At 36.3% G+C, this 21976-nt stretch overlaps 1 protein-coding gene and 1 long non-coding RNA gene across 4 annotated transcripts; both read left to right on the forward strand.

The window, feature by feature from the left end:
- The first annotated feature begins 4751 nt into the window (after positions 1–4751).
- On the forward strand, positions 4752–5776 carry LOC110110995. Its single transcript, XR_002304788.2, has 3 exons — positions 4752–5377; positions 5449–5501; positions 5583–5776. It is a non-coding gene; the product is annotated as an uncharacterized LOC110110995 (long non-coding RNA).
- Positions 5777–18607: 12831 nt separating this feature from the next.
- On the forward strand, positions 18608–21532 carry LOC110111001 (tRNA-specific 2-thiouridylase MnmA). Of its 3 annotated transcripts, XM_028698738.1 has the most exons (4): positions 18608–18779; positions 19079–19229; positions 21020–21281; positions 21354–21532. In XM_028698738.1, the coding sequence occupies exons 1-4, from the start codon at positions 18667–18669 to the stop codon at positions 21374–21376; spliced, it is 549 nt and encodes a 182-aa protein (XP_028554571.1). In that variant the 5' UTR covers positions 18608–18666; the 3' UTR covers positions 21377–21532. The 3 variants fall into 3 exon arrangements, with proteins under 3 accessions (XP_028554571.1, XP_028554570.1, XP_020698336.2); XM_028698737.1 differs by having other exon boundaries at positions 21020–21532; XM_020842677.2 differs by having other exon boundaries at positions 18610–18779; positions 21032–21532.
- The last annotated feature ends 444 nt before the right edge of the window (positions 21533–21976 follow it).

Here is a 21976-nt window from a genome sequence, read left to right on the forward strand (position 1 = left end):
CAATGATTTGTCCAGCTACATACCAAGGTCCCCCAAGAAAAACATCATCCCTGTCTTCTCTACTCTCAAACCAACACAAGAAGCAATCCGATCCCATAGTAGTAACCTGTGTAAGCCCAAGATGACCCCATTTCCTTTGAAGCTCATTCTGAACAATAGAAAAAGGAAGACGACGTCCCAAAAGGCTTCCAACCAGTGTCCTGCTAAGCTTGCTAACATTTATTCTAGCTTCGTTAAGATCTAAATTTACCAGACCATCTTCTCTCAAGAAGCTACCAGCCTCATCAACCAAAGATAATTGTACTGCTGTGAACTTCTTCCAAGCATTAGCAGCTGCGCCAATCTCATCACCCTCCTCCTTAATCGACCTGGTTATACTAGGAGTCCGAGTATTCTGCTGGGAGCTAGTAGAGACATTTCCGAACCACAACCATCAACATCTTCATGTTCACGCCTAGACTCTTGCCCAACTTCTTTAACTGCATTTGGCATACCAAAATTGAAAACCGGCGTAATACCTTCCACTTTCTTCTCTGTCTCCATCACATTCCAGACCGAAGCAAATTTCTTCATATCTCCAATACGACTCGCATTGCCAAAAGTGAACAACACTTTGTTGGTTTCAAACATAGGATTATCAACCATCCTACCTACCTCACCCCGTTTATTGGACTCCCGCAATTCCTCCTTGGGATTCAACGATCCCTCCTGTATATCCCCCGTCATGCACTCCTGCAAACTTGGATTTAAACCAGCCTGCTCCATATCTATACAGGGTATGCTCACCTCCTTTAAGAACGAGAGAGAGAGAGAGAGAGAGAGAGAGAGAGAGAGAGATTGAGAGAGAGAGAGAGAGAGAGAGAGAGAAACTTTCTTTTCCTTCAAAACCTTTAAATCTTAGAAGAATTCATGTGTCACTTAATATTTTCAAAAGCTTGATTTCAAATTTCATGATTATGACAAATTACTTTGGTATATTATCTATAAGATTTTTTTTTCTGGAACCATGTTTTGAACGAATCTGTTTTTCTTATCCAAATATTTTGTTCGAGTTAGTTCTATTATTTTCAAAAGAAGTTTTTCCTTAGGAGAAGTCTGAGCTAGAGATAATAGGATCGGTTGTTTTACCATTTTTTGGATTCCGATAATGTTAACTCGTTGATTCTTACAAATTTTTAATTCAATCATATGGAAAATTTATCATATTCAAGCTTTAATAAAAAAAACTTTCTTTATCATTCTTTTTATGTCTGTGTCCTTTTTTGTATTATTTTTATTTGATTTCCATTTTTTGGGCCTTTTCTGATCATCTCCATCCACCCTCTGAATTTAAACTTTTTGTCACATCATCCCGGACGATATTCATATTGTCCTAGACGATCTGTTAAATTCACTTTCAAAATTCTATCAACTGTCTGTTCTGAACTTTCTTCTTCTTATCGTCTTGGATGATTCATTATTGTATTGGACGATCTGATCATTTTCTGCTTCAATCATTTATGATTGGCCTGATCGATCTATTTTCATCCTAGATGATGCTCTTCTCTTTTCTCAAATATTTGTAATTGTCCCATACAATCCACCTGTTTATCCTGGATGATACACGTGGCAATATGTTTAAAATATTTAAATTCGGCCGATATGATCCATTATTGGAGAATCATCCTGGACGATCCACATGTTCATCCTGGATGATACACATGGAAATGCATTTAAATGTTTTAAATTTGGCCAGTATGATCCATTATTGTGCATCGTCTTAGATGATCTGCTTTTTCAATGGTCGTTCTAGATGATATATGATCGCCTGGACGATAGGACAACCTTTTTGACCAATCGGCATGGATACAATTATTGTTCCTGATCGGCTTGGATAATTCTTCTATCGTCCTGGACGATTGGGCCTATTCTTTATAAATCAAGCCTTTCATACATTTTTTCTCACTTAAACCTTCTCAAATCCCCTTATTCTCTTACCCTTGTGCTCTGTCTTCTAATAATGGCCAACGGAAAGAGATCTCCTTATCCTTCTGGGAGTTCCTCGAGGGTGACTTTGGACCCTCGATTAACTGAGGTGGACGATCAACCGCCTACCAAAGGTACAAGACGGATGAAATCACTATCTCCCGGTCTGTCAACCTGAACATTCTCTCATATCCAGTACTTGATCTGTTTGCTCACACCTTCTTGTGCTTTCTCCTTACTCTTACTGTACCTTTCAACTCTGAGCTTCTTTTTGAATTTTTTGCTAGTCTCCGCATAAATTTTTCCTTTACTTCTCTTGGATCCTATGTGAATAGACATCCTGTCAAAATCACATATCAAGATTGTCAAAAAATTTTGCATCTTTCCACCACAGGAGACAAACTCCACACCCTGTGTTCTGATCCTAACTACGAATGGGCTCCGACCAACCACTTCTTAAGGAACACCAATGCTCACTTTCACATTGGAGAGACTAGCACCATACTCAAAGATGCTAGGATAATCCAACATGTCCTTCACACCTCTATCCTTCCAAAAGCTGGTGATCGCATTCATATTACTCCACTTCTCTCAATCGCTATTTTCTGCATATGTTCTAGAATCAAAATATAAACTCCAATATCATGCACCGCCCAACTATCAGCATGCCTTCTACTCGAACAATTCCTTCCACGTTCTTCACAGTACTCATCTCTACCAAGGAGACAAGGAAGCCGAGGGAGCTACGGAGGAGGATCTCGCTCCTATTCCTGCACCTGCTCCACTCTGCCAGCATTCTCAGTTTGATCAGCTAGTTGAGCGATTTGACCAGTGGGACACACATTTTGAGACTTACGTTACTGCACAGAAGTAGCAACATGCTGAGGACTCAGCCCGCTTTGATTCCTATATGGCACACCAGTAGAGCCAGCACGACCAGGACATTGCCTAGTTTGGAGAGCAATTCGCCACCCTTTTCAGTTACTTTCACCTACCACCACCACCTCCACCTCCATTAGATGATCAGGGGCTATCTTGTTTTAAGTATGTTTTTATGCTATTTTATATTATAATTTGTTTCTATTTTTAGTCTCTGCTTCGTTTATATTTTTAGTCTCTACTTTATTTCTTTTTTATTTTCCTCCTCCTTTTTGTGATATCAAAAGGGCGAGTAGTTAGTTGTACTGCTTGTTCTGTAGTTTGATTTTATTATTGGATAGTTGATCTGTGTCACTCTATTTTCATTAAAATTCCTTGAAATGTTTTGAATATTTTTTGGTTTGCCATCATCAAATAGGGGGAAATTATTGCAAATCTTATTTTATGGATTAGAATTTTGATGATAGCAAATATTCCTATTTTATTTATGACTGTCTTTTCTACTAACATTTTAGGTCCACAAGATCAAGACTGCAATTTAAACTAGCTCAAGATTGGGTAGACTAGGTCTGAGTCAGTTTGTAATTTTTTCCCTTTCTTGAGTCTATTGTAAAATATTTAGTTCCTGATGCTAATTAACCTTTCACACACAAACACTTTGGGAGAATTTCTGAGTGTTTCATAGAGTTTACTATTTTTGGTCACATCGTCCGGGACAATCCATAAATCATCCTAGATGATATATTCAAAACTCGAAACCCTAATTAAGGCATCCTTGTTAAGGTAGACATCATTAAGCATATCATCCTTGAAGATATTTGTATAAATTGGGATGATAGGCTCAAATAAAAAAGAATTAGCCCCCAAATCTATTTATGTATTATTTATTTTTGGACATTGTCCAGGACATCGTCGTGGACAATGCAGCATAATTATGCCTAAATTAATCTGATAATTAATGAAAGAAATTAAGGTTTGATTGCACGATTACATCATCCTGGAAGATTGCAAGATCGTCCGAGATGATCACTTGGATGATTGGACATAGATTTGAAATAGTCGTCCGGGCCGATCATGAGATTGGCCTAGACGATCAAGCAATTTTTTCATCATCATGACATCCTTTTAGTTCAATTATCTGGATGATATTTATCGATTTGTACTAATTATACAAGATGATATATTATTGTCCTAGACGATATGAATAAAATTCTTCTGATCATCCCAAATCATCTTGGCTGATTGGGCTTAATTTGCACTGATCGTACAGGATGATATTTATATCGTCTTGGATGATAAAGTTGGCAAGTTGCAATTAATGAGCTATTCCGAAGCTCTTCTATTTAAGAGCACTTGTTCTATCTTTTAGAACATCTTTTGCTGTCTTGACCTGAGAGAGCCAAGAGGAGAGGGAGAGAGAGAGAGAGAGAGAGAGAGAGAGAGAGAGAGAGAGAGAGAATCTTATGAGAAGGATTTTGTGAGGGGATTCATGATGGTTGCTCCAAACAAGGATCCGTCGTCATCTTCTCCAGTCATCATCCTTAGTTCTTTGGGGGTTCTAGACAGGTCTACTTCAACATCTGATCAAGGTTCTCTATCTAATTTAGGAGGAAATAAAAGGAGTTGGGTTCTCTGCCTATTTCTAGAGGAAGCAAAAGGATTTAGGTTCTCTGACTCACTTGGGTTGGTGGAAAGGAGGTTTGTAAAGGATTCTCCACCTAGTTGTGGGGGCAAAAAAAGAGACACTGAGTTTAGTGCAATACTCAGAGGGCGCCTCTGAGGAGTGGACGGTCATGTTGACTGAACCACTATAAATTTTTGTGTTCTTTATTTTTGCTTCCGCATTAATTTAAACACTTTAATTTCTATGGTGAATCTTGGTTTTTGTTTGAGTTAGTGTTTCTTGATTGAAAGATTTTTAAAATACCAATTCCCCCCCCCCCCCTCTTTGTTAGCCTTGAGATTAGTTCATAAAGGCTTAACAACCCTAACGAACTTTTAGACCTTGCGGATTTCCAAATATTTTCTCTTAGATGTCACATGGCAGTTTTCATTTCATGGATCTCCAAAAGCTTATTTGAATATCATGCTGAGATTTTCATTTTGCGGATCTCTATAGGATCATTTCGATGTCACGCTGAGGTCTTAATTTTTTTAGATTTTCTAGAGTCTATCTCGGTGTCTTCATAAATCTTTAGATGTAATAATACAGTTGACAATCTGGCTTTAGTCAAGTAGAGACTCATAGGATAGTGACATAACACTTCATACTCAGCTCTCTAAAGTGTTACTTTGTAGATTAATGATAGTATATAGTATTGTCACCTTGTGTTATTCTTTTGTCACCACTGCCACCTTAATTTCCATTATTTTTATATATGCTCAATATTTATCATCATTGCAACCATATATAAATGTAACATCTATGTTATATAATTGCAGGTCTTATTTTAGAGTCACCCCCAGCTTTGCAAGTTCACTAGCCAGCAGGTCTTTTGCTGCTTCAGGTTTTCTACAATTTTCTTTGACTTAGGTATACTTTTAGCTTGTGTAGTTTCTTTTCTTTCTTCACTTGTTTATTGATACCCTTGTTTCCCTACACAGGTTTCAGGAGTATAACACTAGTTTGTGAGTTACTGCAGGAGACCTTGGTTTAGGTACAACATTATTTTTACATCTTTATATAAATTTCCATAATCTTTTCTCCTTTTTACTGATGTCTCTGTTGCTTTATGTAGGTCCTAGAGGTGCAGAGTGTCTAATCTTTGGAAGGAGCATAGTGAAGCTCGACTTCCTTTTCAGGCATAAATTTAAGATATAGACTTTAGTCTTCTATGAATGACATTGTACTTTTTTCTTTCCTTGTTATAAACTTGTAAAGAGATGTAATTTAAATTTACATACAAATTTTTTAATCAATAAAATAAAGCGATATTCATTTTCAAATGCTTTTGAGATTCTCCTTTTACTACTGCTCTTATAATTTCTATTGTAATGGTTCTTACTATTTTAAACACTTACAAGAGTTAGTAGGTGTACCCTCTTCATTGTATTTTGATAATATTTATAATTTGGTTGAAAATTTTAAATATTTATTTGAGAATTTTGATATGCTGCATGATGTTGACCCAAATAAATATAAAAAATGCCCCTATCTCTAAGGATAGTTGTGAGCATTGGAGTTTGCTTATTTGAAGCCATCCTATAGGGTTTGAGATCTCATAGCTTACACTCATTCAGTAGCTCTTGATTGAGACTTATCTTTCCCGCTGTAACTTTGACTCTCTAGTAACTTAGGAGAATTTAGTGTACTACGACTACTTAAACTTGTCAAATCCGATTAGCCTTTATGCTTCTTATAGTCCATACTAACGGGATGATAAAATGGGGGTTCATCTACTATGACCTTTCTTATGGCTTTATGCTTCTTATAATCCTCATCCCCGTAATACAGTGGTTCATCTTAGCCATATTTGATCAAAAGCTCATCGATACAGTGTGTCATTGACAAATGCATATTGTAATACTCTCTTTCAGATTTACGTGATTATAGATTTATCTATTGGGAGTTTACTTTCTTTGAAGTAGTTGATCAATGGTTGCCTCCAATCTTCTCCTTCTTCAATATCTAAGCAATCTAATCACGACTTTGAGTTTTGCTGGATTTACGTCTTTTGGCTACATGGTGTTCTTCTGGTTGATTTTAAAGAGTTACTTATTGGGGAGAATGAGGATCAACCAGAGTTATATCCTGTTGGCTTGAATTTGACATTCCCCCAACCTATGGAAATTATAAAATTAATGGCTCTAATACCTAATGAGTGTAGACTCTAACCAGTATAGACTCCTCATCATCCATATTCACCATTTCCTTAAAAATTTTGGCCTGGAAATCTGCTTTGCTATTTTGATATTGAGGAACATGAGCTATCTTAACATTTGACACTTGCTTTAAAAGCTTGAGAGCTCGCCGGTGATAATTGGCCAACTCAAACTTACAAATCTTGTAAATTGCTATAACTTGATTTATCACAAGTTGAGAGTCACCTAAGTTTTAGAGGTTATGGATTCTAATTGAAATGGCAATTTCAAAACCCATTATCAAAGCCTCATATTCAGCTTCATTGTTGGAGCGAGATTCAGTTAGACTGAATGAAAATATTATTATGCCTCCCTTAGGTGATATGAAAATGAGACCAATGCTAGCTCGAGCTTTTGCCATATTTGGAGGCTGGGAAGGTTAATAGAATATGCTCCATCAAAATACATCTCCCAGACTTGTAGTTTCTCATTTTTCTCGATCTGTATGATTTGTTTGTCAGGTTAATCATTGTTAAGAGGAGAATCTGTAAAGATAGGATGCATGATGAGGAAATCTGCTAAGGTTTATCCCTTTACTACTTTTTATGGAATGTATGTGATATCAAACTATATTAGTATCACTATCCATCTGACTAGGAGACCTATCAATATTGGTCTTGACATCAATAACTTCAAGAGATTGATCTTTGATATCAATGTAATTTTATGGGAGAACATATAGTGGCAAAGTTTATGAACCACAAAAATCAACATCAAACAATACTTTTTGAATGAGGAATAACATATTTCTACTCCAATCAGCCTCCAAATAATATAATAGAGCACATTTTCCTTTCCCTGTTTATTGTGCTGGGCCAATAATACTCTAAGAGACTCTTCTAATACTGTAGTATACAGGATTAGAGGTTTCCTTGGAACTAGCACTGTAAGAATGGAAGGATTTAAAATATATCTTTTGATACTATCAAAATCTTCTTGATATTCTGCATCCCCTTTGAAGCGAACATCTTTCTTCATCAACTAGGAGAATGACTCGCACCTACCAGCATATTTGGTATGAATCTCTTAATGAAAGCCAGCTGCCCTTACAACAAGAAAAGTTGACAGGGGTTTTGGGTTGTAAGATCTCCAAAATTATCTTGATTTTATTGAGGTCCATCTCGATTCCTCGGTGACAAACATCGTACCCTAGAAATTTCTCAGATAAGACCCTCAAAGGCACATTTAAAATGGTTCATATTCAGATCAAACTTCATGATACTCTCAAATAAGATTATTAGATCACTCAAGTGATCTTTTTGGTCCATGATCTTAATGACGAGGTCATTCACAAATCACTTAACCTTCTGATGTGTTAATTCATCAAAAAATATGTGTCATTGCCCACTGATAGGTGGCACTAGTATTTTATAGGTCAAATTGAAGGGATGACCTTATTATAGAATATACCAATGGTCACTTTAACAGACATATGCTTTTCATCTTCAAGTACCATCTTGATCTAATTATAGCTCAATGATCCATCCATAAACAAGAACATGCCATAGTTGGACGTAATATCAACTAGAAGTTCTGACACTAGGAGCTGAAAATCATCGTTTGGACATACATTATTGAGGTCTCTATAATCAATACATGCATGGATCTGACCATTCTTCTTATTGACAGGAATGATATTTGTGATCCAATCAGTAGATTCTTCTTCTCTGATGAAGCCCACATATATATGCTTCTTTATTTCTTCAAACATCTAATCTTCAATCTCCAATCTTATTCTCCTTAAAGCTTATTTGACGAGCATTGCATTTGCTTTAATGGCCAATATGGATGAGGGTCCTCTTCTGTCCTCAAGTTGACTTATTTTAGCTCATCCAAAATAGCTACCTATCTACCATCTTCAAGCTTTTCTGGTGCAGGTTTGACTTCTACAGACTGATCATCATAAGTTTCAACTTTGTAGATCTCTCCATCTCCATTGTCATTGAATTTGACTTCCCCGCACATGATCATTTGGAAAATTACCTTTCAGAGGTATTTTTGCATAATGAATACAATACCTTTTCTTACAATAACATCTTTTCTTCGCAACAAGTGAGGATTTCTTTGATACCTGATGCTCATGTGAAAACGAGCTTATTGTTTAGTGGTACTGATATTAGCTCACTTCCGCAATATGCTTCGAATATTTTTGGGATAATACCTATGCATTCTCATAGGTATTATCTCTCTCAAATCAATGAGCTTGATAAATTAGTCACAACTTTCTTCTTCACATTCTCCAAATTTGTATAATAGGCTCCCAAACCGGCCCCTTTGCTAAGAGGATGCACATAAAGTATTTTGATCTCTTGAATATTACGCACCTCTAGAGGGGAGATTTCGTTGAAGTTTTAAGGAGGAAGATGCGTGACCATGAATACACTGTCTAAGACTGACATGCTACAAATTCTTCTTGAGAATACACACTGCACCTTACTCCTGTAGGTATACTTGTAGTCATAATTAGAATCTAAATATTCGGCCTCCTTTTCCCTTAGTCGTTGTTTGGCATGTCTTCTTAGATTTGGTAGGGATGACATCATCTTCGTCAGTATTACTCCCTAGAAGAGGCTTTTTTTTATTTAGAAGCGAAGGTTTTTTTAGGAAGAGTCGATGTTACCTTCTTTCTCCCCACCTTCTTATTTGGGCTGCTTTGCAGCCTTTGAGTTTGACAACTTGGCCTTAAGTGAAGTCAACAACTTCAGCTCCTTTGGAATGAAATATTTCACATCTTCATAAATTTTGAGCTCATGGACTGCAAAGGGCTGGATATCATCTGTAATCCTAAACTCTTATCCATCCATGAGGTACTTCATACACTAGTGTAGTGTTGATGGGATGATGGCATATTCATGCAATCATGGGGGACCTAGAAGTGCCTTAAATGATGTGTCCACATCAATCACATGAAACTTGGCTTCTGTATGAATTTCCCCAAATACAGGGGAGAGTGCGAATGATCCCAGGGTCTTCTATCCCTTTTCATTGAAGTTGGTACCATTAACTTATGTTGTCCATGATGTTGCACATCGAGGCACAACGATCTCAGTTCTTTTAGGCTTCTGAGATTTATGGAAGATCCAGGATCGATCAGGATTTGATTGGTTATAATGTCGTTACTCTACAAAGAAATGTACAAAGGGTGATTATGATATGCCATTCTGAGCATCATGTCATCTTCGATGAAGGTCATGATCGGCTTATTATGGACTTGTAGAACCTTAGTAAAATATGCCTTATATCTTTCGATGTCTTTGACAGTCTGAATCAAAGTCTCTTGAAGGTCTCTAAATATTATAAGAGCATCATATATACTATGTTTTGCCAGGATTTTCCTTAAATGGAATAAGATATTAAAATATATCCCCTTGGTTAAAGTATTCTTCTTCTTAGAGTCCTTGGGGATAATGTCTTCATTTATAATCATTTCCTTCCCTTTTTCTTTATTAGGGACCCCTTTCTTTGGTAGAGGTGGCAGCACCTTATTGCTTTTTAACTACACTTGTACTATCTCTTCTGGCTCAGACTCATTTAACGGAGCATCTTCCTCAAAGTCAGCCATCATATTGTCCAGAGACTCATTTTTTGGTTCAAAATCAACCTCCAATTTCACATGCTCGATTTGTAATGATATTTCATGCTCTAACTCATCTTCATTTAGGAAGTATAGATCCTCTTTTAAATTGTAGTCCATAATTGACACCACCAAACATGTTTTAGAAGCTATTTCTTTGGCATGTTCTTCTTTTGTCAGAGTTACTAGTGTTACCATAATGACCCAGCAAGTCTGCATCGAAATAGAGATCATCATCCTCTTCTACTTCAGTCACCTTAATATCTGACATAAAGTCAAAGAGATTAATGGGATGCCTCACCATTTGGTAGTATTCATCCAAACTATCAATGACCTTTTGAGTTGTCATTTTTTTCTCTTTGAGCTTTTTCAATTTGGTCTTCTTCTTAGAAGACTTTGCCTTTCCAAATTTTGAGGAACTAACTTAGTTAGGGTGTTATTTGGGCATAGATGTACTTGTTGTCAAATTAAGCACCTATGGTGCCATTTGGTAACAAAATTACATGTTAAAGGACACGTGCCACATTCTTGCTGGCAAGAGACTATTTGAGAATGGTGATATTCTCGATCAGACATTAGCTCTTTGTGAGCTAAAGAGATATTTAAATTTTCCCATCTCGACAAACTATTATGGATTGTGAATGGATTTTACTTTAAGTATTTTGACAGTTAATTTTAATTTTAAATATTTTGAATTTTAGTATTTTCTTGGAGTTTTTGGTTTCATGGGTATTTGGGAGGCAATCTAAATATTTTTTTATTTGAGATCTATGTTCAACACGACCATCATGGAGGTATTTATAGGCATTTATATTTTATTGATTTAACCTTGTCGGCTCTGTTAACTTGCCAATAGAGGATCGATTCATTTTTTTATGCCTTTATTAGTTAATTTTCTTTATTATAAGACTTGAAGACCTAATATGAACACAGAATAAATATCTTAGTCGGCGCTGCGACTATATACTTGTTCATTGGTTCAAGTAGTGTGGACTCTTTCCCTATCAAAGAGGAGGATTAAACTTGAACCTCAGTTCATTTCTTAACTTATGCAGTATCTTCCGATGTCACGTGTACCTATAACATACTCGCCGGGGCCTATGTGAGTGTATGATTGCATATGCATTTCTTTGTGTTTGTGTGTATATATATTGTAGTACATGTGTGGGGGATTCTTTTAATAGTTCAGTTATGCGGGAAACTATCATTTGAGTGTGCGCAACATTCCATTTAAGAGTTTTAATACACCTTCTATCCACTTGTGTACATATTGTGGATCTGGTGGCGTGTCATCGCAGGTATGAATTTCTTGCTGCTTCATACAACTAAGTTGTTTTTGAGAAATGCACAGGGCTTCTCTTGAGAATTTGTATATGTCTTCTATCTTCTTGTATGTCTGTTGCGGATCCAGTGGCGTGGCATGGCGTGGTGTTGCAAGTTGTACATGCCTTATGTCTTCTTATACAAGTGTTATAGATATGGTGGTGTGGCGTTACTCTCTGATTGTTTGCTTATTCTTGCATACGAGCTATTGTTGATAAATGCACAGGGCTTCACTTTAGAATTTACATATGCCTTTTGTTCGCTTGTATGCATGTTTCAGATCTGATGACATAGTCTGATTTACGACTAGCCTTAATCGAAAGTTCTCTCTCGTTATCGGGAGGGGTAATTAACTATAGGGGCTTGCGCCTATAGGAAACCAGAACTCAGATCATAAAGTCCTCGCAAAATGAGGGCGAAATCTCTGGGTAGTGTCTTATCTACAAACCCATCTGCCTTCCAAAATTTACCCCGGAACTTAGTTCGTTAAAACTCCCTCGCCGAATAAGAAAAGCGAGCGGAGGCCGGGGCCGAATTTTCGGAGCCCACAATGGGTAGTAATATACACGACCTGATCACAGTCACGGGTTTCCCCCACCCGATACAACAGCTCGAGTGAGGTTTATTTGTTGTGGAGTTCCGTTTCCCACGGGCGCAAGCCCCCGTGGTTAATTGCATCTCAAGCCCTAGGGCTTGAGAAAACTCTCGATTAAGGATCCAATATTATTCTTCCCAAACAAGGGAGATTGGCATACAAAAAAAAGGAGACTAGGAAATCCTACTCAATGGAAAGATAGGTTCAAATGGTTTAATCAACATGCAAGGCTCACATCCACACTCGGAGGGACTGAGGTAGTTGAGGAGAAACAGAAAATCATACACTCAAGACATACAGAGAGAAAGGATGGAAGTGACGCCATCTATGTGACGCAGATAAGCAGGATTTATAGTCCCTGAAGATAAGGGACCTACCCACTATTTAGACATACTACGAGACACCCGATGCAGTAGCCTTGAACCCTAAATCTAAGATGACACGAATCCTAGGAAAATGTGTCACTAAGTTTTCTATGTTTTAAAGTCTCTATCCTAAAAGGAACATGCACCCTAAGTCCATGTTATCTAAGACTCGGTCCTTAATTTTTGTCCTTAGGTGTCACTTAAGTTATGGGACGAAAAAAGAAGTTTTTTTTTAACCCTTAGGACAATCTCGCAAGACACAGAAAAGCAAAGGGTTGTATTAGCTAGAGCACGTTCTATAAAATAAGAAAATAATATCAAAATGAAAGTGCTAATTAAATAAGAACGTACCTCTTTATCATTTGCACATCGGATGGTTCACTTGCTATTTGAGTTTTCTTATTCTTTTGCGAGCATTCAACTTTAGAGCAAAAATAAGAAAGACAACGAAAATTCTAAAAGCAAAGAAAGATGCAGCAAAATGCAATGGAATAAAAAAAAAAGAATGAAAATCAAAATGAAAGGAATGTAGGCATCGTTGTTGTTGGGCACACTTCTTTGAAGCCAAATGTGCCTCTAAAATGACCTTTACCCCGATTCAATGTGATATGAATAGGGAGAAAGGAGTTTTCAGTGCCCTTTACTGTCCCCACGTTCCAAACAAAGCACTCGAACAATACCCGACTCAAATAACCAAGCTACTTCCTAAAAAAAAAGCTCAAAGTGACGAGAGGGGAACCAGTTCCCAAAATTAAAACCAAAATAAGCTTTCAACTCACATTTATAAAAAAAAAAAAGAAATCAATTCTGGAAGTAAACATAAAAAGAGGAAAAATAATTCAAATACGAAGAATGATTTTATTCTAAAAAGACACTAGAGAGCCTCCAACATGAAACTCTAAATCCCAAAAACAAATTATAAAACCTCCAAACAAAACAACCCCAAAACCCTTCTTTTTATTATTATTATTATATATATTTTTTATAAGAAACCCCCAAAGCCCTATCCGACACAAAATCACCGAGTGCTCTTATATTTGGCGTGGGGTAGATTTGTGGAAATTTCTCAATGAATAGGCATTACGAAGCCCTCCATCAAGAAACATTCACAAGACAAAAACACAAAATCTCAACATAAGACAATTCATAAAACTTATGATAAAGCCTCTCAATGCAAAACAATTCGCAAAGTATCCGTTATAGAACATTCATGAGTCTTAACATAAAGCTTCGCCGCACAAAATAACTCCAAGCCACTTACAAAATTTTCAATAATTAAAGCACTCATAAAAACTTCTGACACAAAACATTTCCTAAAAAAAAATTCCAATCATAAAGAAACTCATAAAACCTCCCAAAATATTTCAAATAGCATTAATTGACTATGGCGAATATAAAACTAACATAACATGACTCTACTTCATGAGAAAATACTTGAAAGCCACTTCAACCATTCAACAAACTTACCAATAGTATCTTTGCCTAAACCCAAGCAAATAGAGAAGGAACAAGTAAACAATTCATTCGACAATGAATCCCAAATAAGTTGCAACCATAAAAGAAAGGTTTGATGCAAATGGCCCTTGCCACGCTCCAAGAAAATACTTCAACTATCCAATCAACATTAAATCGATTCCATACGAAATTCATATTTGAAACAAAAGATATATGAGAACTATCAGATACAATTACTAATATCACTTTTTATACAAAACTCAATCAAGTAGAGAATGAAGCATATAGATACTTTACCATCCATGAACTTTTATAGCTAAATATGCTTCTAACAATATGAATTGTTTTGAATACATGAAGCGCATGATTACTTTCCAAAGAATTTGCAACCTTTCTACTATACGCCATCAACTCTTTCAAGAGAATTTGCAAGTGTGTAATTCAAAGAACAAAAGAATCCACAATAGTTTTCATGTTGGGCTACCCTTCTAGTGCAATATAACTCATATGCTCGTGACAATGATTTTTTTTTTTGTTAATAACGCGGTCTCACATTATAAGGCTAAAGCTCATACCCAAATGAAGTAAAGCATAGAAAATCAAGATTCAACTTCAGAAGATAGTGGCAACGATGAAAGTTCCTTGAAGCATTAAATCTCAATAATCATAAGGAATGCGCTCCAATGAATGCGAACAAAAGTTCCCCAAAAATCTCTAGTCCATCTCCAAAACAGTTTGGAGCATAAAAACAAGGAAAAAAATCTGCATCTAATCTCTCCAAGATCAGCGAGAAAAATTATATAAAAGACGTAAGAATTTCTGCCAAGAAGCAACGAAAGATCCGCCCAAATGCTATAGGGATTCTTGTATAAAATCTGTGAGAAAGCCCTCAAAATCTGCACTCGTTTCTCACAAACGCAGTGAAAAAAGCCTCATAAAAGCTGTAGGAATTTCCATAGAAAAGCAATAAAAGATTCACCCAAGTGCCGTAGGTATTATTGTATAAAAACAATGAGAAGCCTCAAAATCTGCACTTATCTCTCACAAAAACAGTTAAAAAAGCCTCATAAAAGCTGTAGGAATTTCCATAGAAAAACAATAAAAGATTCACCCAAGTCCCGTAGGTATTATTGTATAAAAACAATGAGAAAGCCCTCAAAATCTGCACTCATCTCTCACAAAAATAGTTTGGGACTCGAATCAAATAATAAAAAAAAATCTGCACTTATCTGCTTCCCAAAAGCAGTATTCTTTCGGAGAGATAGAGGCATAACCTGCTGTGGCTCTTTTGTGGAGAAGGGGCCCAAACAATTCCTTTGGAGAACTAAGTGGTAAGAGAGTATAGTATAATTCAGAACATCATAGTACTCTTGAAAAAAAGATAATGAACCGCTCCACTTACCATGTTAACTGAACTTTTATATTATTTACCTTTTTTTATCAAGCAAAGTGATATCATAACAAATAGTTATCTGATGATCCTCCATTAATAAAGCGCAATTTCCATATGAACAAGATTATCATCTAAGGTTTCAATGCGAGCAATGTGACCATGGCTTCCTTTTAAGAGCATTTCATCGAATGGTCATTATGCAATCTTCACAATATCGCTTAGAACAAATCGACATAAAGTTTCTACTTCCAGGACCACACTTGCTTAACATCTCTTTTTGATCAAACACTTGTATTGTTCCAATAGGCATTTTTACAAACACCTCATGTGCACTTAGTAGAAGTTGCTACAGTTTTCTATCACCTACACATGAGGTTCTAAACACATTGCATGATATAAGCTAACAACGAATACATATTTCATACACCAAGATTCGGATCTCAAACAACATAAACCATGTCATAAAGCTCAATCACATTCCATGAGGCTATCCCACTCAATTTTCTAGAAACAAGCCTTTGTAGGTTAGAGAACCAACATTCCAAATGAGTGCAGAATTTTCCATGCAATAAACCACTAGTAATAAATAAATTAAAGGAGATAGAATTAAGAGCAAACAGAGAAGTCACAATGCTACAGCAGTCCTAACCTCAAATTCTTCTCATAATAAGCCATATGTAACACGGATAATGTAAACCATATCTTGAGGAAAGGATTAGGCCTGCTAAAATCCACGGTAGAGAAACGTGAGAAGCTTTTGCTCCACCCGCTCAAGATAAGGAAAAGCAGGACATGGAAGATTCACTGCCGGGGAGAGGAGTTCGAGTTCAGGTAGGGCAAGTCGGAGGCGAGTCGGTCGAAGGGGTAGGAGGCAGGGGGGGGCCTCGGGGTACTCCTGGCTCGCGTAAGAGAGAGCTCGGAGAGGGGGGGACGAACCGAGAAGAACCCCGAGAGGGGAAGCACCATCCGGGGCTAGAACGGTCTCTCCTCCTCCTCGCCCGTTAATGACGAGATTACGCCATTAAATTGAAGTAACGGCTAGTATTTGAATTTTGATGGAATCACAGTCGTTAGTTTGATTTCTAAATCTGAATTCATTAGATCTGATTCAACTCGGTTCGGGTCAATTCGGGTTCAAATTAGGCTTGATTTGATTTGAATCGAGTCGATTCAAGTTTGATTCGATTTAATTAAATTAATTTGGCATAAGCGAACTCAGATCGATGCCGATTTAGATCAAATAGTGCTCAAAGAGGCTAATGTGAATTAATCACATTTATTCGAACTTTGTCGAGTCTAGTTTGACCCAACTCGAGTCGATTCGAGTTCGAATTGGACCCGACGGGGCTCGATTAAGTCAATTAAAGGCCCTCGAGGGCGCTCGAGCTAAAATTGAGGTCAACAGGATTTAACGTGGAAAAATCCAAAATATGAGAAAAACCACTGAGCCTATCATACCAAGAAATCAACTATGAAAATTGGGAGAAATAAGTACATATCTCTCTTCTCTCTCACTCTCTCATTCTCTTCTCACATGCATCATTCTCAATGTCTACATACACAAAATACAAGAGAAAGCCAAATAAAATAACCCCAAGGGACGTAACCCTTCAGAAAAACAAGAAATAAAACAGTCCATTCCGTCTTGCTGCGCTACAACACCGAGTGCTGTCATGATTTTAAAACTCTTCTTCACAAAATTTTTGGTATGACTTCTATCCATGTACCCTTTTTTATCTCAATTCTTTGGCATTAATTTTATAGAATTTTTTTTTAATAAGAATTTTGAATCCATGTTGACTCGTATAACTTGGTGTGTTTATCTTGTCATAATCTTGACTTGACCCTGGTTGACTAATTTTGATTTTTTTGACCATGATTTGCCTCTCCTGTTTGCTGCTACTCCCATGATCAACCACAACTGCAGCAATTCCTACTTGGACATAGTTAAAAGTCAACAAGATTACTAGTTAAAATCGTGTCATGTAAGCTTTAATGTTTTATCTTGTTTCAATATGCACGTATTTTTTCACCTTTACAGGGAAAATACAAGGGAATCTTGTTGTCTATCATAATTATTTTGTTAAAGTAATTTCCTTACCAAATTGTTGCACACACAGTAAAATGTTTTCATGAAATGATGCTTCTAGAATCAAGTGTTCTCAAAGAATTTACATATATGTAATCTTACTATGACTGCCATTTTGGCTCTAATATGATGGTCATTTGTTTTTACATCAACATTGTGATGTTGCACATTGTTAAAAAATACAGTTTTTCTATGTACTAAGCAATTTGAGTGAACTGTCGTCACTTGATTTGGATTTCATTATTCTACTATTTTTGCGCCAACGTTAGTATTCAGTGCTTCAGCTACCCTTACAAGAAACATCATTGCTCTAGGCCTTGTATGTTTGGCAACTCTAGTCATAAATCTTTGTAACTTAGAAATGAATTGTGCTCCAGCAAGGTTTAGCTCTATTTAAAATGAAAAATACTTGCGTATAATTGACTTAAAATGCTCATTCTTTATATAGTACAATTAAATATGATAACCGCTGCATGTTCTGGGTAATCTTGAAATGTTTGAGAGAAAAATTATGCATTTTCATATTCTACTTTCATTATGTATGGGAAACTTATATGATGGTGCAGAATGTTGGTTATTAAAAGAGGAGCATAATACTAAGTTAAGTGTTGCAGAGATGAGGATGCTCAGGTGGATGAGTGGCTTTACTCTTAGAGACATGGTGCGAAATGAGCATATACGTGAAAATGTTGGAGTAGCTCGAGTGGCAGATAAGATTAGACAGAGTCACCTTAGATGGTTTGGTCACATAAAACGGCAGACTTTTGATGACCCGGTTAAGAAAGTAGATGTATTAGATTTGACTTATGTTAAGAAAAGTTGAGGTAGATCTAAAAAGACTTGGTTAGAAAATATTAGAAATGACATTTCTTTTTTAGATTTAAATGAAAATTTGACTCTTAACATGACACAATGGAGAAAAATGATTCCCATAACCGACCCTACGTAGTGGGATAAAGGCTTGATGTTATTGTTGTTGTTGCAGTCTGGCATTTTTGGGTGTTGCATTACTATTTTCTCCAAGTTACATTGTTTATCATCTTTGAGGTTTTGCAATTGAATCCTTATTCTTAAACAACTGATAAAAATCTCAACTCTTTGCTTTTTTTTTTTCATGTATTTTTGCAGGTTAAGTTCAGTGAATTTGTTGCCAGGCATATTGGAGAGATGGAAGGCGTATTGCTAGAAGCTGAGACAGGAGACTACCTGGGAAATCATAGGGGCTTTTGGTTTTATACTATTGGACAGCGCCAAGGTCTCCGCCTTCCTGGAGGACCTTGGTATAATTTCTAGGTTAATCTATAATGTTGTGAAAAGCTGTTGGTTTGCTTAAGTTAAATAGTTTTTTTATTTTTTTATTTTTTTTTTTATTTTATGTACCCCCATTCTGAAGTAGCTTCGATGTTAAAAAAGAAGCATTGTGTGTTATTTTAATTGTTCACCAAGCTTACATCAAGATTAAATTTATATATGAATTGATCTTCCAAGCTTAAACGGGAATCAAATTATGATATCGTATGCTTTAATCGATCATTATAGCATGTTTTGCAATATTAATCCCTTATGACATGGCATGCAGGTATGTTGTTGAAAAGGATGTGCAAAACAATGTTGTTTTTATTTCAAGAAACTATTTTTCATTGGACAAAAGGCGGCGCACATTCCGTGTAGGATCACTGAAGTGGTTTAGCGGCTCGACACCTGAGATGCAAGATAGGCTCCGATGTAAGGTAAAAACTTCCTCCACCATTAATCTTATAATCTTCCAACATATATTTGTCTTGCATTTCTCTTTATGTTGTTTTATGTGCAGCAAGTGACTTCAGGATTCATTCTCTTTATCTTATTTTCTGTTGCATTTTCTCATTTGTACTGTATGACATACATTTGAATTGGAAACTATAACTATTGACCAATGTTTTAAGTATGCAGATATGTCATGTCGAATGATAAGGAAGCTTCTTGTTGGGGAAGATGAGGAGGAGTAAACACCACAATGATGAAACAAGTAAGAAAGTAAATGTAGTGGAAAAGTAAATGACACCAGGATTTAACGTGGAAAAACTCAAAATAGGGAAAAAACCATAGAGCCACACTATACCAAGAAATCCTCTATGAAAATTGGGAGAAATAAGTACAAGTCCCTCTTCTCTCTCTCCTTGCTTCTCTTCTCACATGTACCGCTCTCAATGTCTACATACACAAATACAAGAGAATGTCAAGTAAAATAACCCCAAGGGACGCAACCCTTCAGAAAAACGAGAAAAAAAACCATCTAGTCCATCTTGCAATGCTGTGGCGCTAGTGTGGGGTGTTGCGGTGCTCAAGCATGTGTCTTTCACCGCTGCATAAGACGCTCTACTCTCTGTCGTTCAGCACTGGGGTGCTCGAGAACACATCACCGGGGTGCTTGGGTACACAACGTCGAGGCTTTGTATGGATTTTTTATTTTTTTTTTTGCATGCAAAGCACTCGAACCCAAGCAAGGTTAAACCCCCTGCACCCCTCAGTGTCATGACAAGCTTTGAGGTCCGAGACAACAGAATAATAAGATTGATCACATAATCAAATTCCACATATAACACTTCTTAATCTTGTTTAGTTCACTATTTAAATGAATGATTAAGTATAACAAGATGGTTAAACATTAATTTTGATTTTTTTTTGGGTATATATAACATGTTTGATGCTTCAAGCCAATAAGCTTTTGTAGTCTGTCACGTGAAACAGTTTCTATAGTGCCACCTTAGGTATAACTTAGATAATACTAAAATTTAACTGCCTACACAAATAAAAGGGTAATGCGATTTATTATATTATGTTTGAAGAACTATGTTTCCAGCCTTAGGTTAACAACTTTCTCATTTCAACTGTATGACATGCCATGTGAATTGGAAAACACTATCAGGGCTTTGATTTGCAATGCTTGCATTATCCATATATATGACATTTAAAATTGGGGGATTTACCTACATACCAACAAATTCTTATGCATCTACATATCTAATATCTAAATCGTTATAGTTATATAATACTGTAGTATCAAAATCACATCAAAATATATGCATAAAAATATGTATTGCATTACAGATATAAGATATGTCATGTCGATATTTTTGATATGATTATATTATGTTACTACTTAATGTCATGACCAAAGGAGCTATTCTCAAGGAGAAATTATTATGTGCGGAGTCCAAAGGTAGAGCATCGTTCGGATGCTACGTATGCACCGTGTATATACTGCATATACACTGTGTATGTACTGCATATTTACTGCGTATTTGTAGATATGAGCAAATAAGCAGCCAATAAGCAACGAATCAATAATACTCACTAAATACTCACTAAATTCCTACGTATATACAAATACATAGTAAATATGCAGTGTATATGCAGCACATACGCAGTGTACACGCAGCACATACGTAGTGCATACACAGCATCCGATCGATCCTCTACGTTCGGACTCCGCACAAAATAATTCCCCCTTCTCAAGACCTATAATGATAAACAATAGTCCTATTTTCAGGTTCGACATGGCCCCAGTTTCTACGACTGCAGCTTAAGACTAGAAACAAATGGAGATGGAAATGAGCAAACTGCAGTGGTACACCTATCTGAAGACGACCAGGGTTTAGCAGCTGGTCAGTTTACTGCCTTCTACCATGACAATATATGCCTTGGTTCAGGTGTTATCCTTGACTCCTGGGATAACGTGCATTTCCCTGTCTGTTCAAAGGCTATGGAGATTGCCAGAATGAAAGACAAATCTAAACTTGGGAAGCCAATTAGGATATTAAACCTTGATTCTCATTCTAAAGCAAGCTTGAAAACAAATGAACAATCTGCAGATCTACAGCGTTTTTCCGCCTAACAAAGCAGGTGGAGGTAACAGTCTTGGCGTTTGCTAACCACACTATTTGACTTGTTTTCTTCTATACTAATTGAAACTGATAGAAGCTCTATTCTCTTCATATCTGTAAAAAAACTCATTGTTTATGTTCAATCATATTTGACTTGATAATTACCTTCATTTTCATTAGTTTTCATAAGCTCGTATATTTAGCGAGTCAAACACGAGTAAGTCCTTATCTGATCGTATTCTATTCGATAATAGTTTGATTACACACTCGTGTGCATGTACATTTATATGTTTTTATATGTATATATGTGAATGTATGTGAAGATTGTGTTAATTATATTAATACATTTATATTATATGAGTATATACACACACTTACAGGACGATATGTATAATTTGTAATTTATACATTACTCTCGAGCAGCCTTTATGTTCGTCAATAACTTATGTTATGCTCGATATGTTTATGAGTGGAACTTTAAAAAAAAAGAAAAAACTACTTTGCTTAACGAGGCCACCCGAAGCACGCTTTATGTCAGTCATCTTGGCTCATTTACATCTCTATTGTTCCACCGACAAAAACAAATTGTAGGTGAATTATTTTAAAATGTA

The sequence above is a fragment of the Dendrobium catenatum genome, unplaced genomic scaffold, assembly GCF_001605985.2.
Source record: "Dendrobium catenatum unplaced genomic scaffold, ASM160598v2 fragScaff_scaffold_1132, whole genome shotgun sequence".
In the NCBI taxonomy this organism is placed as follows: domain Eukaryota; kingdom Viridiplantae; phylum Streptophyta; class Magnoliopsida; order Asparagales; family Orchidaceae; genus Dendrobium; species Dendrobium catenatum.